Source organism: Puntigrus tetrazona, chromosome 12 (assembly GCF_018831695.1).
Source record: "Puntigrus tetrazona isolate hp1 chromosome 12, ASM1883169v1, whole genome shotgun sequence".
Classification (NCBI taxonomy): Eukaryota; Metazoa; Chordata; class Actinopteri; order Cypriniformes; family Cyprinidae; genus Puntigrus; species Puntigrus tetrazona.
Genome location: NC_056710.1, coordinates 18883293 through 18901522, shown reverse-complemented (window position 1 = coordinate 18901522; position 18230 = coordinate 18883293). Strand labels below are relative to the sequence as shown.

At 37.3% G+C, this 18230-nt stretch overlaps 2 protein-coding genes across 2 annotated transcripts in view; both read left to right on the top strand.

The window, feature by feature from the left end:
• Positions 1-10400, top strand: part of glrx3 (glutaredoxin 3) — a 14859-nt gene extending 4459 nt beyond the window's left edge. The window contains exons 4-11 of the mRNA XM_043254445.1: positions 1931-2132; positions 5563-5735; positions 6248-6309; positions 6386-6443; positions 8248-8300; positions 8467-8506; positions 8735-8827; positions 9933-10400. Of these exons, the coding sequence (XP_043110380.1) occupies positions 1931-2132; positions 5563-5735; positions 6248-6309; positions 6386-6443; positions 8248-8300; positions 8467-8506; positions 8735-8827; positions 9933-9983 (732 nt within the window). The 3' untranslated portion in view covers positions 9984-10400. The remainder of the gene's footprint in view (positions 1-1930; positions 2133-5562; positions 5736-6247; positions 6310-6385; positions 6444-8247; positions 8301-8466; positions 8507-8734; positions 8828-9932) is intronic.
• A 1413-nt stretch (positions 10401-11813) lies between these two features.
• Positions 11814-14900, top strand: zgc:111868 (uncharacterized protein LOC556628 homolog). Its single transcript, XM_043254398.1, has 3 exons — positions 11814-11951; positions 12289-12341; positions 12417-14900. Exons 1-3 carry the CDS (start codon positions 11914-11916, stop codon positions 14828-14830), a joined length of 2505 nt encoding a protein of 834 aa, XP_043110333.1. The 5' UTR covers positions 11814-11913; the 3' UTR covers positions 14831-14900.
• Positions 14901-18230: the final 3330 nt, after the last annotated feature.

The window sequence follows — 18230 nt, the reverse complement described above, 5'->3', positions numbered from 1 at the left end:
GGGCGGACAAGTCATCCGTGCAAGTCAGTCCACAAAAAAAAATTGTTAGCCTTTGTAATTTGAAAATGCTCCTGCCGTCTAAAACAATGGGCCTTCTCTGCAGACATCAGTTTGACGGCTTGGGCATGATCCTAAACTACACCGCTCCAACACCTACTTTAATACATCCAGAAAAAACAAGCGGTGCCCTGTTTTCCACATTCAATATTCTGTTTCTCTCTAAAGTGTGTCACGATACAATAAGTAAAATCGGTTGCATGTGGACTTTAAACCCTAAAACAAAAAAACCACTGGTGCATCGATACATTATTAAAATGTTAATGCAGCCTCCTTACTGTTAGCTCATAATCATTACTTGTGACGGTGCTCTGTGGCAAGCTTTATGCATGTGCTTGCGCTCATAGGGTATGTAGACCGTTAATGATTTGCATGAATTAAGTCTTTTAAGAGTTTGGAGCGCGTAAAGCTTTTTAATGTTTTTGAAAAAAGTGTGCTGTTCACACAAAGACAAATTTATTTGATCAAAAATTATATTGCGAAATAATATCAACACAATTGCAAAAGCTTATATTTTTAATATATTTAAAAATTGAATTTATTCCTGTGACGCAAAACTGAATTTTGAACATCATCACTCCGGTCTTCAAGGTCACATGATCCTTCAGCAATTAATCTTATGCTGATTTGCTGCTGAGGAAACATTTCTTTTGAATGTATGCTCACTTTTTGATGTTTTTGTATAAATATTATTATTATTATTGTAATTTTTGGTCATTGTTGAATCTTTTTCGTTTCTGTATTCTGTATGCATATGCTTTGAAGTTTAAATCTTTTGATCGTTCTAATGCAATGGGATCGATAGTGTATTTTTTCCTTGGGTAATTTCATTTTCTTGCTCTGATTTGCTTGCAGAATGTTACGTTCAATAGTTGATAAGCTATCTACAGCGTTATTGGCATAACATTAATTACCACAAACATTAATTAACATTAATTACCACAAAAAACCTCTCTGGGGTTTTATAAGCAGAAATGTAAAGCATTTTTAGGAGAAGTACTTGCATGAATTATTTAGTCAAGCATTTACTTTTGTTAATTAAATTTTTTTTAAATATTTTGCTGTTACCTTCGCAAAGCAGAAATGTGAAAAGGCTTTCACGAAACATTGAAAAATATGAAAAATATATTTAAAAAAATATGCGGCATAAGTTATCGATTATTTTCGTTTGAATTTGACCGGATTGTGAATGCTAGGTTATAATATAATTGATTTAATATTAGATTTCCCGGCCCACACGGCCTTAGTCACATCGTCAGAAAAGTTGTTTCAGAAGCAGAAAAAGTTAAAACATTTGAATAAAACATTGTGCAAACAAAAACGATAGAACGATACGCCCGTGCAGAATAACTTTAAGACCAGCTAAATGCATCAAAAAGGTAATTGAATTCTTTTTCATATAAAGTGAAGTTCACTACACTGCGTTCTTTATGTTTCGTAAAGCATGCTGATCTATGCCAGATTGCGTTTTTCTGTACACACAGCTTTTATTTATGTTAGGTGTGCTGCGATAGTGTTTTGTGTTTATTTAGCAGAGGGAGGCGAGGTTAGAAAAACGGAGCCTGTTGGGAAGGTTGAGTTTAACGATCAAGTAATGTGAGCTGCAAAATCTCCTCGTGTTAGAATCAAGCAACTGAGAAATAATCGGAGGTTAAACAAACACACGGCTTGGCAAGACTTTCCCTCTCTTGGCGTAACATGTCAAAGAACCAGGAGAGCCTGCGGCCTGTTTTCTCTCTCTCCCTGCAAACAATCTAAACAAACTGGCAAGCATCCTAAAAAATTAATGCTGTTTTTTTTCCTCCCTCTCAATCTATCACTACTCACTCTTGAGTGTTTTTTATTTATTTATTTGTTTACCGACAACCCTTAGGGCGGTGAGAAGATTGACAGGTTGGATGGTGCGCATGCCCCAGAGCTGACCAATAAGGTGCAGCGGCTGGGGTCCGGTGGGGGCGGGGCTGCCAGGGCGGGGGACGTCCCTAAAGAGGATCTCAACGAGAGACTGAAGAGGCTGATCAACGCCGCACCCTGCATGCTCTTCATGAAGGGATCGCCCCAGGAGCCTCGCTGTGGTAAACACATGTATACGCTCGCTCGCATAAATTAACACGGGGTCAGCGGGTTAGTTGGAGCAACCGTCGGCGATGGAGTGAGACGAATCAAGGTTGAGAGAAGTGCTTTACGTCTTTAAGTGAGATGCACGCTATATTCCAGGTTCAATCCAGTCTGACTCGGTTTGACCCAAAGTTTCTACTGATTGGAAAAACAAGTATATAAATAGCTCCCAGTGCAATCAACGGTAGTTCCTTTTTTGTGGCGTTGCATCGCCGTTTTCACGAAACGATGCATCTTTTGGCATCTTTGTATGGCAGGGATTCACAAACTTATGTATGTATTTATTTGGAAAAGACCAGCTGAGATTTGAAATTAATATTTTAAAAGTTTAACTTACATTTGCGTCGACGTTTTAATGGTCACATGACATGCAGGCAAACATAATTAACTAAATACATTTACAATAATCTTTTTTTTTCCACCAAGGCGACTTGCGTTCAAGGTGTACATTTTATTACATAGTTAATCCATTTCCAGGAAATCCAACCCATGATCGTTTCGTTGCTAATGCACATTTATTCACTTATTGCATTAGAATCACACACTCAGTGGAACTAGTTTTATTTATATAATGTAAAATGCACTGATGTTCTTTTTAAATGAAAATATACAAAACTTTGCTTGATTTTTGACGTTAAAGGAATGGTTCACGCAAAAATAAACAAATTCTGTCGTAGTTTACTCACCCTCGAGCAAGTCCAAATCTGTATGAATTTCAAAGGAAGATATTTTGAAGAAAGTTTGCCACCAGTCTGTTTTGGGTCACCGTTGAATTATAGTAGGGGAAAAAAAAAAGTCAACGGTGACCCAAAACGGCCTGGTTGCAAACTTTCCTTTGTGTTCGGAGGAACAAAGAAATTCATACAGATTTGAAACAACTACTGTTTGACTCGAGGGTGAGTAAATGATGACAGAATTTTCGTTTTTGGGTAAACCATTTCTTTAATAACCGGAACGCATCATCGCAGTGTGTGTGAAAAGGGTCTGCGTTTACTTTCGGAAAGGGCATGTTCTGTTGACGGGGCTGCTGGTAGATTCAAAGCGCGAACAAGCGCTTTTGTTAATCAAACATCGGTTGATCTGCAGTCGCTCTACAAAAGAAACATGCTTTTGTGAGTCAAAGTCATGCTTATTAAATCCTGACAGTGACAGCTTAATCACTTGATAGCGTTTTAGTCTTTAGTTTGTTTAACTTTAGGCTGTCAGCTTGATCTTGTTTATTTCCGTTTGATTCGCTGATTTCCCGGCGTGCTTTTTTTTTTTTTTTTTTTTTTTCTTTTCTTCCTACTAACACTTCCTCCTCATGTCACGGATGTGTGGCTTGGCGTTGGAAAACATCCTCGTATTAATTTCGCCCATTCAAAACCAAACACTTTTGATGGTTCAAAGTGCATATTTCGTCATGGACTGAGGCGCAGTTTAGCGCTTGACGTTTTGGCTGTGTAAAGAGGAAGGTCTGGGGGAAGGCTGGCGTTTGCCATCCTGAGATCAAAATAAAAACGATATTGAACTCTAATCTCAAACGTGATGTTGGGCTTTCAACGGCTGCCAGCTCCTCCAGCTCTGCTTTATTAATAGAAGATCCTCGGAGTTTACGCCGCTTCGTCTCTGAGCCCGGAACCTGTTGCTCGGCGCCGTTGATGTTATTTGAAGCCGCGTTAGGTGTCAGTGGGTCGGTCCGGCTCGGAGATATTATAATGCTGAAGCTTATTGATGTTCTCATTCGCTTGGCCGATATCCAAATCAAGAAATAATGCACAGAGAGCGAGCCATGCCTGTCGGTGGCGTGCATCTAAACGTAAACGCGCTCTTTTGTTCCGATACGAGCCAAATGATCAAGTGGTCCGCTAACGCTAACTCTAAAGCAGTTATGCATGTCAAATTAAAAGGTTAAAGGTCCGTGCATCAATTCGGAGCTCTCAGCCTCTCTCGCTCTGAGTGGGTTGTCCTTCAAAAGAGGAACGAGGCTGTAACTTCGCCCCTCTCCTGGAGCGGAGTCGGCCAGAGCGAGCGGTCTTCGGCCCCTGTAGGTGCAGGCATAGAGGGGGAAAGAACTCGGCAATCAATGCAGCATGTCTGGTGGAGTTCGCCCGGAGCCAGAGAAAGCAGCTGCCCGCCTGTTTGCCCGCTATGATAGAGTCAGGCTAATATACCAGCAAATGCATAAGCACAAGTGAGGCGCCTGGAGCTGTTTTATAATGAATTCCCTCATGAGCCACACAAGATGAAAATGGGTGTTTTACTGCAGGGGCTACACAGACTCTACACATCACCTTGCACATCTTTCTCTCTTTCCCTCCTGATCTTGTTTCTTTCTCTCGCTCATTCCTCCTCCTTGTGCGCCGTTTCTCTCGCTTCTTGTTCTCTTTGTCTCCTCCCATCTAATATCACGCGCTCTCTCTCTCTCTCTCTCTCTCTCTTTCTGTTTTTTATCTCCTCATTTTTGGCTTGTAGTCATCCATATGAAGAGAACTGCTATTTAAAATTCAGAAATCAAGATATTCTGTTCCGGCTTTCAGCTGTTTTTCCAGATATTGCGTAGAATCTATAAATGGACAAATGAGTAATTGTGATCGTGGATTTTAGTTGATATTTTACTATTAAATATATAACACAAGTCAGTGTAAAACTAAAACCATAAAAATTTTACTCGGCAAGTAGAAATAAAACTTTTATTGTTTTTATTTTCCCAAGACAACATTTCTTGTAGTAATTGAATTTAACATGATGTACTACTACAATGATAGTAATATTAATAATTAATAACAACAAGCAACTGAAAAATAATTAAACGGACAAAAAGCATTACACAATAACTAAAACTTTAACTGATATAAAAAAAAATTATATATATATATATATATATATATATTGTCCGTTTAATTATTTTTCAGTTGTTATATATATATATATATATATATATATATATATATATATATATATATATATATATATATATATATATATATATTTAATTATTTTTCATTGTTATATATATATATATATATATATATATATATATATATATATATATATATATATATATATATATATATATATAAATAAATTTTCTCATAATGTTTTATGTAGTTAGTAAAGAAAAAATATATAATTGTTTTAAAATTAACATTTATTTCTGTTTCCTTTTAAAACTCTCACAAATTTAACCTATTAAAAGGCAAATACCTTACAATTTAAAAACCTAATAATAATAATAATAATATAAAATTAATTTAGTTTATTTAAATATCTTAAATTGTTTCTTTGGAGTGTTTTAATAAGTGCAAGCTAAAAAAAACACACACAAAGTTACTGCTAATGATATTTTTTTTTTAGCCTTTAATGCATTTTATATTAAATGCATGTTTATTTTTGCATTGGTTGCAGGTTTTAGTCGTCAGATTATTCAGATTTTGAAGGACCACAATGTTCATTACAGCAGCTTTGACATTCTCTCGGATGAAGAGGTCAGACAGGGACTCAAGACCTACTCCAACTGGCCCACTTATCCTCAAGTCTACGTCAGCGGAGAACTCATCGGAGGACTGGACATTGTAAAGGTATGAGATACGAGAAGAAGCTTTAACTAAATTGTTGTGTTCAATATAAGTGTGTGTGTGGGTTTTTTTTGTTTTGGTTTTTTTGGATTGTTCCCTATGTTTCCAAACACAGATTTCTTCATCGCTTGATGTTTTGCATTTTTATCCCATGCGTATCATCTTAAGATTTCATGTTCCGGGATTTTTGTCGGCGTGTGTGTTCTCGGCTAGCTGTTATTAGCTGTATGTTGCTCTACATTCCCAGCGAGCTCATACTGCTTAGAGCAAGCAGAGTGCTCCTGCTGAGAGAGGAGGGCTAGATTAGCCAGCATCCATCCTCTTTCCCCCCTCTCTCTGCTCTCAAGAGTCTTACAGGCCCTTCCTCATTAAGATAGTGAATTTACCTTTACAGAGAGGTAAAATATCTCAGCAGGGAGCTGTTAGTTATGAAAGGAGTGTGTGTGTGTGTGTGTGTGTGAGTGAGTCGAGTTCAAAGTGGGTTCGGATTCAGATATATTTTATATCCTCCACAGGAGCTGGTCGAGTCTGGAGAACTTGAGAATACTTTCCCCAAAACCGTCTCGCTGGAAAACAGGTAAAGACAGATACACGCTCGCTCAAACGGCCCCTCTGTACGACTGGACTTGTTTAAACAACCTCTCTTCTGACAGGCTGAAATCTCTAATCAATAAATCACCCGTCATGCTCTTCATGAAAGGCAATAAAGAGGTGAGTGAACTTAAATACTTAAATATATATTTTTTTTTCTCTCGTGTTTTTGTTTTCTCCTGAAACGCAGTTTTAAAAGTGGGGAGAAAGCAAGGGATGTTAAAGGGATAAATCACACAAAAAAATTCAGTTTCACTTACGTTGCCCCTGTGTTTCTTTCAAACCCATATGCTGTTATTTTTTTTTTTCTAATGGAGCACTTTTTCATAAAACAACTTCATACCTTGTCTCTCATGCTCCAGACGTATAGAAGATGTAATAAATAACAAGTTTTAGTTTTAGTTTGTTTCGCTAATGGCTGGATAGCATGGGTTAGCTTGTTTTATTCTTTCTAAATTGAAAGCCTTCCAAAAGTAGAAAATAATTTAAACTAAACACACACACACACACACACACATATATATATATATATATATATATATATATATATATATATATATATATATATATATATATATATATATATATATATATATATATATATATATATATATATATATATATATATATATATATATATATATATATATATATATATATATAAAATACACACACACACACGTATACACTCTCACTATGATATTGTTTTATTAATGTTTTGGATTAGCGTTTATTTTTTATATATAGAATTACAAATAACAAATGTTTTTTATATATATATATATATATATATATATATATATATATATATATATATATATATATATATATATATATATATATATATATATATATATATATATATATATATATATATATATATATATATATATATATATATATATATATATATAGATATATAGATATATATAGATATAGATAGATATAGATAGAGAGATAGAGATATACATATATACTGTCGATATATATAGATTTTTATTTTTATACCATTATATAATACCACTGAATTACCATTTTGCTAAATCCTTCAATCTTTATTTTCTACTCAAGAAAAAAAGTACTAATGTATTTTATACATTTTATAATTTATTAGATAATTTGTAATATTTGCCTTTCATAGAAGATGTATTGGTAAATTATTATTATTATTATTATTATTATTATTATTATTATTATTATTATTATTGTAAATTCAAGTACATTTAGAAAAAAATCTTTAGAAAATAATTTTATGAAGTAATTTCGTGGCAGTTATTCTACCTTTGTGTTCCACCGAATGGGTTTGAAATGACACAGGTGAGTAAATAGTTACAGAAACATCATTTTTGGGGTAAACTTTCCCTTTAAGGTAGAGTAAAAGAAGCCATGCAGAGGTAAAACGGCCTTGGAAATCGATGTCAGGCGGCTCTGGCGCTGATAGAGCTGCGTTCTCTTTCTTTAATGGAGGAGAAAGACCCCTCACCTCTCTCCTCATAACTGTATTGATCTTTAACACTCACACATGAAAGACATTCTTTGCAGTAGTTTAAAGTCTTCCCCCACGAGACCTCTCTCTTCTCTCGTCTGACTGGCTTCTCTCTCTGTCTCTCTTGTTCTATTACCTCCTCTTTCTCCCCTAGTTATTGAGACGCACTTCAGAATATCTTTTGTAGGTGGTTGTAGTTGTAAGTTTCTAAATGAAAGTTTGGTTCTGCGCTGGTTTGGGCCCAGAGGAGCCGCTCGTATCTTATGTACTCCGTTCTTTGAGCTTCTCCAGTAGTCTGCGTGTGTTTTGGTGGAGTTAAAAACTTGCTTCCTCTGATTGGCTTTCAAGCGCAGGGTTTCTCTTCACTGCAGCCTTTCATGATGTGAAAGATGTTCTAGCATTTTCACCCTCTTAACTCATGTCTTTGTGAATACTCAGGCTGCCAAATGTGGATTCAGCCGTCAGATACTTGAAATAATGAACAGCGCGGGGTGAGATACTTTTTTTTGTATTTTTTTTTTTTATAACGATTCCTGGAACTACACTTACAGTGTCATTTAACTAATGCAGCTCTCTTTTGGAGAATGTTCTTAACATATTTTTGGAATTACTGAAAGACTAAATGTATGTTTTTAAAGTAACCTGTTTTCGTTTCAGAGTTGAATACGATACGTTTGACATATTAGGAGATGAAGAGGTGAGAGTTCCTTCAGTTTTAAGTTTGTGTTTCCGTTCTTGGTGAATGTTGTCTTCCCAATGCATCTACAAGAACCTAGTGAGCTCCATACTGAGAAATAATGAACGATTAAGCATTTTTAAGTCATGTTTAGAATAGCATTTTATTTTTGCTATACGAACGTTCCTAAATAAAGTGTATGCTTGTTGTGTTTTTAGCCAAAACTTGCACTTCTGATTGTTATCGCAGGTTAGACAAGGACTCAAGACGTACTCCAACTGGCCGACGTACCCACAACTGTACGTTAAAGGGGACCTAATAGGAGGCCTGGACATAGTCAAGGTGAAACGCATAAAAGTGTTGAACATTTAGATAATAAAGAAGGATTTTTATAATTAGGCTCTACAAACTGCATGCATTTAGTATATTGAATTATAGTGCTGTCAAACAATAAATCGCATCCAAAAGGTTCTTGTGTATTTATTATATGTATATATATATGTATATAGATGTGTATATATATATATATATATATATATATATATATATGTATATATGTATGTGTGTATATAGATATCTATATATCTAGATCTAGATATGTGTGTATATATTTATTGATAATTTTTAGATGAATATTAATATATTTGTATTCTTTTCTTTTTTCTTAAATACGTGTGTGTATGTGTGTGTGTGTGTGTGTGTGTATATATATATATATATATATGTGTGTGTATATGTGTATATGTAAACTACAATTTGTGGGTGTGATTATTGCAATTTGTTCGTTTGACAGCACTACTTAATTTGTAATGGATGCAAATAAATAACTTCAGGAATATAGAGTAATATAGCATTTACAGTTGTAGATGTTTTTTGGTTTTTTTAGATTTAAAGAGCAAATCTGAATCTGGTATACACTACTATTTAGAGGTTTGAGATCACCTTTGAATGTTAGTGTTCACCAAGGTTAAATTTATTTGAATCAAAAATACAGTGAAACACAAGTGTTTTCTATTATTCTGATGGCAACACTGTTTTGAAAACAGTTCTGCTGCCTAACATACTTTATTTATTATTACAGAACTTGTGTAACTTATGTCTTAATTACTCCTGTGGAGTAAAAAAAAAAAAAACACTTTTGAATATATATATATATATATATATATATATATATATATATATATATATATATATATATATATATATATATATATATATATATATATATATATATATCTATATCTATATCTATATCTATATGCCTGTAGAAGTACTGCAGTTAGTGTTTTACTCCAGCAGAGGGCAGATGCAACTCTACAATTAACAGTCACTATGAAGAGAGCCAGTGCTGTCAGGACCCTCTCTAAACCGGAACGTGCAAAAACTATAGTTGATAAACTGTAAAGGTGTTTCATAACGAATGGGAAATGTCCATGTTGTTAAACAGGAGCTGAAGGAGAATGGCGAACTGGCATCTGTGCTGAAAGGAGAAAACTAAGCAGCTCAAGCACTGAAGAAAACGTGGATCACATCGCTGATATGCCTGTAACCTTCACAGTTAACCTCAGGAATGGAGTACTCGGATTAGACTTATTCCATCCAATTTAGCAGTTTATTACGTTTCTCATTTTCAAAAACAATGTTGATCCTTTGCTGTAAATCCAATAAAGACATTATGTGATCTGTTTTTGCACTAACATATATTAGATCTTGCTTATACCTGGTATTTACAGCCGTATGCGATGATTTGATTGCAAGTGGTCACCCGAGATTGAAAATGAACACTGGGTATTGACACGTGTCTTAAATATGTCTGCTGTGACATAAATCTTTTGCCCAATCAAATAACTTTAGAATTAAAATGTCTATCCCAATGCAGCAAATTTCAATAAAAGTGGCACTGCACAAAATCCAAGACTGACGCGTGTATATGTAAGGGCTTTTTTTCCGTTAAAATTGCAGGTTATTTAGTTTGTTTACACAATGAAAGGTTAGTCGGGTATGTGATCCTTTACTGTTTTCTGGGATGTGTCAGTATATGTATTTTTTTAACGTATATTTAATGCCATTCACTTGTGATTGGGTATCCTGGATCAGATGCGCATCATGAAAACTTGGCCTTCCTGTTTTTCTTTAATGTCTTTGTCAGTCAAAACCAATAATTTAGCTTGTAATACCATCCTCTGTAAATCTGTGCCCTCATTAAAGAGCTCATCCGACTGCTTTTAATTGCAGGTTGTTAAATTAGGCCAGTTTTTGCTGCCTTTATTTGAGTTTTTATCCTGGATATGTGACTTCTTTAATGAGTGCGGGGATGATGGATGCACCATTCACAATCACGTCCACTTGCTTTAATTAATGTGATCCTTGAGCTTTTCGGACAGAGTGACTCTGCCAAGCTCTTGGGGACAGAAAGAACTCTCTTATTGTGATTAAAGATCCATAAATATTAATCAGCAGTTGTTGGTTGGGGGGAAAAGTCAACCCACACCTCATCTGGCTTTGAGCCGAGAGTGTAAAGTGGCCATTATGCTTCTCTTTTTCTCTCTCTCACACACACACCTGTGGTTTTGGGTAATTGCAGCACTCCCATGTTAACCTGATGGTTTAAACATTTCAACACATCGCCCCTCAGTAGCACACTCGGATATTCTTTGATGCATGAAATGAAACATATGGCGACCACTGTTCATAGTCATGCATAATCACTGTAGGTACACAAGCACAGTCTGAAAGTGTGTGTACTTATTGGCAAGGTTCACTTAAGCATAGCATCAGGATTAATAATAGTAGTAGGTCTCCAGTGGTATTCAAACTAGCGGTGTTAGATGTAGCATATGAAAGTCAGACACTTTATGAAATAGGGTAAATTAAACTGAAGTAGTATGAAGTATTTAATAATATAGTATATTTTAAAGACCCCAGTATTGAAAAAAAAAACAATAATGACTTGTGCACATGTATTCAAACACATTTTATATATAAATATATAGAGAGAGAGAGAGAGTGGTGAAATGCCTTTAGCTGAAAATTGTTTCATTTTGTTATTATACAATACTGACACCCTGTTCTTCAAATATATATATATATATATATATATATATATATATATATATATATATATATATATATATATATATAATTTTCTAATACATTTTAAGTACCATCATACATGGTCTGAGGTGCAGGTCTTATGAAGAGTTTAATGGCTACAAATGGATGAGACAGGTGATTTAATTATTGGCAAATTCAGTAATCTAATAAATAGCTAAGTCTTCACAGGTGAAAATGATTTTATGTAATTAGACATGTCAGCTGATTGGTCAAACAGGCTTATAATTGACGAATGCCTCCTTTTACCAACATACATAGGTTTGTAGCTGTCTCAGTTTGGAGTAACAGAGTAGTTTCTCCACTTTGTAGCTTGGATGATGGTGTTGTCTGCTATGGATCTGGGTTGGAGAAGGTAAGTTTTGGTTTAAAAGCAAGTATGATGTGTTCTCATTTGTTGTGCAAAGATTTGTTGTGCAAAGATTTGTTGTGCAAAGATTTGTTGTGCAAAGATTTGTTGTGCAAAGATTTGTTGTGCAAAGATTTGTTGTGCAAAGATTTGTTGTGCAAAGATTTGTTGTGCAAAGATTTGTTGTGCAAAGATTTGTTGTGCAAAGATTTGTTGTGCAAAGATTTGTTGTGCAAAGATTTGTTGTGCAAAGATTTGTTGTGCAAAGATTTGTTGTGCAAAGATTTGTTGTGCAAAGATTTGTTGTGCAAAGATTTGTTGATCCTATGTTCCTTGTTTATAGGGTCCACTTGTTGGTCTTCCTGACTTTTTTAAAGTATGCTTTTGGATATGAAGGTGGGTGTAGTAGTTTAAACTTATGATGATTGCTTTTACTACTTTTTGTAACCTTTTTTTGTATTTGTCTTCTAGGTTGGATTCCTCAGGATGTTCAACCTCAACAGGACTGGCCTATCCACAAGCACTTCTCTCCTCGGGGACTCCAGTCTTCTGTGTTGACGGCTCCAGCAACTGGAAGCATTCCTTTTGAAGAAGTGGCCCCTAATGTTGTTCCTGGAAAAAGTACAAGTGGCTCACTTGCTCTGTCTCAAAGTACTGGAAGTAAGAATATCCCTGGATTGTATGTCAAGCTTCTAGCTGCACCTCCAGTTTTTAGCCAGTCTACCAGTGGTCAAAGCTCAAACCGTCCTTATACATCAAGCTCCCGGAGCCCAGTTGGCCCTCCGCTGAAAACTTCCTATCAATATGTACCTGTACAGGGAGGTATTTATGGTCCGTCTGCCCAACGTCAAGGTACATCTAGCCAGTATGCTCCAGGTCTTTCCTTGGGTGAAAAATTGCCTATGTCCAGCCAGTACTATCAAGCAACTCAGAGTGGTTCTCCCTCTCCGAGCTGGGTATCTCCGAAGTGGCGGCCTTCAGCCTCTGTGAGCCAAGGATTGCAGGCCTCTGGTGCGGCAGTATTACAAGGATCAGGTACATCACAGAGTAGCTCTTGGTCTCCTAGTAGGTCCCCTGTACTGTCCTCTGCAGGAGGTTCAATCAGCCAGAAAGCTCCAGTTACTTTGGTTGCAAAAGTGCCTGTGTACAGTCAAGCTGCTCAAAGTGGCCAGCCATCACAATGGCAGCCTTCTGCTACTAGATTACAGTTCTCTGGTTTAGGAGCATCACAGAGTAGCCCTCCCTCTCAAGACCCGTCTCAAAGTGCTTCAAGTCTGTATAGTCTTGTGTCCCCTGCATATGGCAAACCTAGTTCCTCCCTGCTTGACGTTTCTAGCCAATCTGCCAGTGGTCAGAGCTCTTACACGAAGTATACACCAATCTCCCAGAGGAGGGCTGGCACTCAGCTGCCAGACTCTAGTCCTTATGTTCCTGTAAGCACCTCCACTGATGGCTCCTTACTCCAACTGCAAGGTACTGCTGCTCTGTCTGGACCACCTACTTTGGATGCAAAAGTGCCTGTTTACAGTCAAGGTGTCCCAAGTGGTTCCTCTGCTCTGACCCAGACATCTTGGTTGAAGCCGTCTACTTCTAGGTGGTCCCAAGGATTTCAGGCCTCTGGAGCGGTGACATCAGACAGTAGCTCTCCCCCTCAAGGTTCTAAGGTTCCCAGTAGATTCTCCATTACCTCAGCAGCAAGTCCCAGCAAATTTGCCTCTGCTCAGGACGCAAGAGTGAAATATAGTGGCTTGGCCGTTCAACCTCAAAGTACATCAAAACTATATAGTCCTGGATATGGCAAATTTCCTGCCTCACCCCTAGGTGTTGGTCAGTCTACCAGTGGACAAAGTGCTTCCAGTCAGTATACACCAAGCTCCCAGAGCAGTGCTGGCACTTGGGTACAGGGTTCTACTAACTATGCACCTGTGCAGACAGGAAGCACCTCCACTGATCTTTCAACTCTGCAGCTGCCAAGTATCTCTAGCCTGTATGACCCTATGCCCCCCAGTGCAAAAGTGCCTGTGTATGGTCTGGCTGCTCAACGTGTACCCTCAGTGTCGCGGCTCCAACCATCTAAATGGCAATCTTCCCCTAGTTGGTCACAAGGTTTTCAGACCTCTGGTACAGTCGTGTTACAGAGTGGTGCTCCATCTCAAGGCTCCAAGGCTCTCAGTAGGTTCCCTACTCTTTCCTCTGTAGCAAGTACTGGCCAGTTCGCCTCCACTCAAGGAAGTGTTGGATATAGTGGCCTGTCCAGGCCGTCTCAAGATGTCTCAAGTCCGTCTAGTCCTGGGTCTTCTGCATATGCCAAACGTGGGTCTTCCCTCAGTTTGTCTAGCCAGTCTACAAGCGATCAAAGCTCTTCTGGTCCGTATTCATCAGACTCTCAGAGTGTGGCTGGAACTCAGCTGGCAGGTTCTAATCTTTATGTGCCTGCTCAGACAGGAAGTACCTCTAGTGGTGCACCCCTCAAGATTCATTCCTGTAACCATCGTGCCCCTTCTGTGTCCTGTAATTGCAATGCCGCTTCAAGTGGATCCCCCTCAACTGGCTCGCAGGCACCTCAAAAACAAGGGTTTCAGGCTTCTGGCATGGCTGTGCCTCTCGGCAACTCTCCCCCTCAGAGTCCTGTGTCTACTTCTCAGACCTCAAGTTTCTTTGTCGGGCTCAGACCCACTAAGCTCTTGGCTCAAGCTGCTGCTGGCTCCGCAATCGGCAGCCAAATATCTCCTGGTGTGCCTGCTTCAGTTCAGTACCCCTCAGACTCCATGACTTCATCTGTAGTGTCACGTGTCCAAGGAGACTTACAGGGTCAATTATCTGGTCAGTCTATTGACTCAAGTAGCTATGACCAGGACCCTTCCCAGGACTCTTCTACAGGATGATCCTTGTAATTTGGCTCATTAGACTAGTGTGTAATTCTGTGACTTGAAGCAATAAAATGCATTAATGGAAGTGACTTGGTCTTGGTTTTTCTCTTTCCTAATTTGCATTTTTACCGTTTCATGTAGGGTATCGCTCTCTTCAAACCTTCCAGCTTTTAAATGTTGCTTTGAGACCAGTGTGACGTTGTGACTTAAATCCTTTAATGGTTAAGGGATGTGGAGGGTAGCTCTTTAGGATGATTGGGGGAGAAGTAGATTGTTAAATATGGTGACCATAACCTTGTCTCTGCCCTTTTAGTGAGGGGTTTTTTTTTTTTTTTTTTTTTTTACTTTTAGTGCACTGTGTACATCGTAAAAATCTAAACAAAATGGTTGCGCTGCAGCTGCCTATCCAACTCCATGGAAACAAACAGATGTTCCATATGCTTTCCAGTCATGTTAGCTGTCTTGACTTTGCAGTGTTGTATAACTGTTATCCAAATAGTAGGCATGTCTGTTACCGTGGGGAGACTCATACAATTACTCCCCTCAGATTGGGATAGCCTGCACACAGAAATCTGCTCACTGACCTAATAGCTAAATTAACCAAGGTAAATATTGAGTTTTGAGGGACTTTGTTGCAAGAAAGATATAGAATTGTAAGTTCTGCTTGGGTTTTAAGTCGTGATTGTGAGCTATCAGTGTTTACTTTTAAATGTGTTGCCATTCTGCATTTCTTTTTTTTTCCAGGTAAACCTCTTCCTAATGGCACTTAAAATGTCATTAAAAATATATAAATGCAAATATACCATCAATATCTATGGTTGGCTATTTTTATTTTCTTTCAGATTACAAATCTCATGCTTTTTTTAGGAGAAAATGTAAAGTATACCTTTCTTCAGACTTTTTAGCAGTTGCTGGCCAGAATAGGTTGTCGCTGGGACAATTCATGCTGCATGTTTTTCTTTTTCCTTTCTCCATCCTTTGCACAGCTATCTTTGGGACCACCTGCATAAATATCACTGTTCAAACACTCAACAGCAGAAATCACAGGGGCAGAACCGATCAATATTTCCATTTTCTTCTTGTTAAAGAAGGCACTAAAATGCATTTTTATCTTCTCGCCGGAGATGCTTGGTCCCCTTTCATTATCTCAAATAACGGCAACAAATTCTACTCAAGGTGTACCAGCTCATTTTGATTGGATTACCTTGAAGCAATACAATTCAGTGTTTAGCTCCATAACCGTGGAGAGACTGGCAGCCCCTGGGCTTGACAGAGCAGAGTCGGCTGACTAGAATGCGGTCAGATGATTGACTTATAAATGTGGATCCATGTACTGAAGCATGTAATGAGCTCCGCAAACTCATCAGCCATACAGTGACTTTGATCTTTAGAGGAAATAAAGACATGACCATTGTTGGACACAGGCTTTTCACGACTATAATGATACCTGACTCCCTGAAGATCCTTTCATGTGTTAAAGACAGCACTGAGGCAAGAGGAAATGACGGCAGGTTTTGTTCCTCAATTTGTAGCATCGTTTGAGATGAGAGGCAGCCTTGTAGGTGTAGATGGAAGCTCGAATACATATGTACCCATATTTGAATTGTTGATTGTGTGTTTATTATATTCATGTGGAAATTGGGACAGAACCCAACATCTTTTCTCAAGATGAAGCTAATCTGCTCTGGAAATAATGGCTTTGATTAATGTCAATGTTCAAAGAGCAAGGTATATTACCTGTAATTTTCATGATAAAAGAGATTGCTTGGTTTTGGTGGAATATGATTACACGCGAAAAACAGATATTAAAATGCAAATTGCTGAATTATGTTTACAATATAAAAAAAGCACCTATGCCGAGCCTTTATGGAGTATAGTAACAGCCGATATTTTCAGCAGCCTTGTTTCCATAAGTAGTTTTCCCATTTATTTACAGAGAATCAAACAGATAAGCTCTAAAATGAATCACAACTTTAATAAACGCCTTTGTTTTAGTTTGCATATAAAATTCAAATGTAGCTAATAAAACCCTGAAGCATGGCCAATGACGACAGTATAATATAAAAAATAACTTATTATGTATAGAAACTTTATATTGACACAGATAAACAGATATATAATGAGGCTTGATTTTGCAATCGTTTGCTATATGGGACAAATGTTTCATTATTATGACATCTATACTGAACATACTGGAAAACTAATTTCATATAGTTTCATTGTAGTCACATTCTTGCCCGAATGCGAAAAGACCTCAAAAACTTGAATATTCATGTATACTAGTTATTTTGATGGGCAGGCTGACTGTGTATTTAGTGCATTAATCCTGCATTTTTTGCTAAATAATTCAGGACGACACAAGACCTGGTCACCATGTTGGTATGTATTTTTGTGATAATGACCACGATTGCACAATATCCCTACTTACTATGCCATGTCAGATCTGTTTGTTTTAAGCCGATAATCAAGGCTTTATTTAACACCCTTCTGCTTTCAACTTTTTTTGCGTGTGATTAGTTTCATCGCTGGCCCTCAAAAACGCAGAACAGCCTCGACGGAGACTTTCCTTTTCACATTTCAATCATCTCCCTTCTTTCGCGAGAATTGCTTTTCAGATGAGAGATGGATTTTCTCCACCGTTTAACAGGAATCGAATTGGAAGCGGAGGAACCCGCCGGAGACAGAGTAAATAAAAACAGCTTTGTTTTCTCTGTGTCCTCTGGTAAAATGAATTATACTAATTCTATTTTTTCTTACCACCATGTGGCGCCAGAGACTGCGACGCAAACCATCTGCAGTACTAAAGCTGACTTCAAGGGGGCAGTAGAGACATGGCTGATATTTGGAGCTTCACTGCATGCGAGCTGGTTTTTCTTCATCATCATCATCATCATCATCATCGTCCCCGAGTTTGTAAACAGTAGGTTAGAAGGAATGTTGATAACCACAGGTGAGGATGTCGTAGTCTGTAATGTCTTCTTTATGTTAGTAAGTTTTGTTCAAGCGTGTAACACTAACTGTCTACATCCAATTTACCACATAAAAGAGTGAAATTCGGACCAAAGCATTTGTTTGATTTAATACACGAATGGTCTTTTGAAGTGAACGACAATTTAGGAGGCGCTTTGTCCTCAGCTGTGAAAACTGTATGTATTTCTATCATATTTAAGCTTATTTGCGTTTAGTAATTGAGTAGCCTTTTAATTGCATAGGCTTTGAATATGATATGCATAGGAACATTTAACATATTAACGAGTTTATTATCATCTTTAACGATCCACCACGAAAATGTCTCAAAACTTGAATATAGCTAATGTTAAACAATTCGAGATTTCTTCTGCATTTGTTTCTATCTAATGATGCAGGCAAATTTTTCACAACTTATAAAGTTCTATAAACTTTTTCTCTTGTAATA

What these genes read in the sequence shown, in the direction of transcription:
- zgc:111868 (XM_043254398.1), top strand. Translation starts at nt 11,914, where the DNA reads ATGATGGTGTTGTCTGCTATGGATCTGGGTTGGAGAAG. An exon ending in ATGGATCTGGGTTGGAGAAG is followed by an intron (nt 11,952 to 12,288) that starts GTAAGTTTTGGT and finishes CCTTGTTTATAG; the next exon opens with GGTCCACTTGTTGGTCTTCC. An exon ending in GTATGCTTTTGGATATGAAG is followed by an intron (nt 12,342 to 12,416) that starts GTGGGTGTAGTA and finishes TTTGTCTTCTAG; the next exon opens with GTTGGATTCCTCAGGATGTT.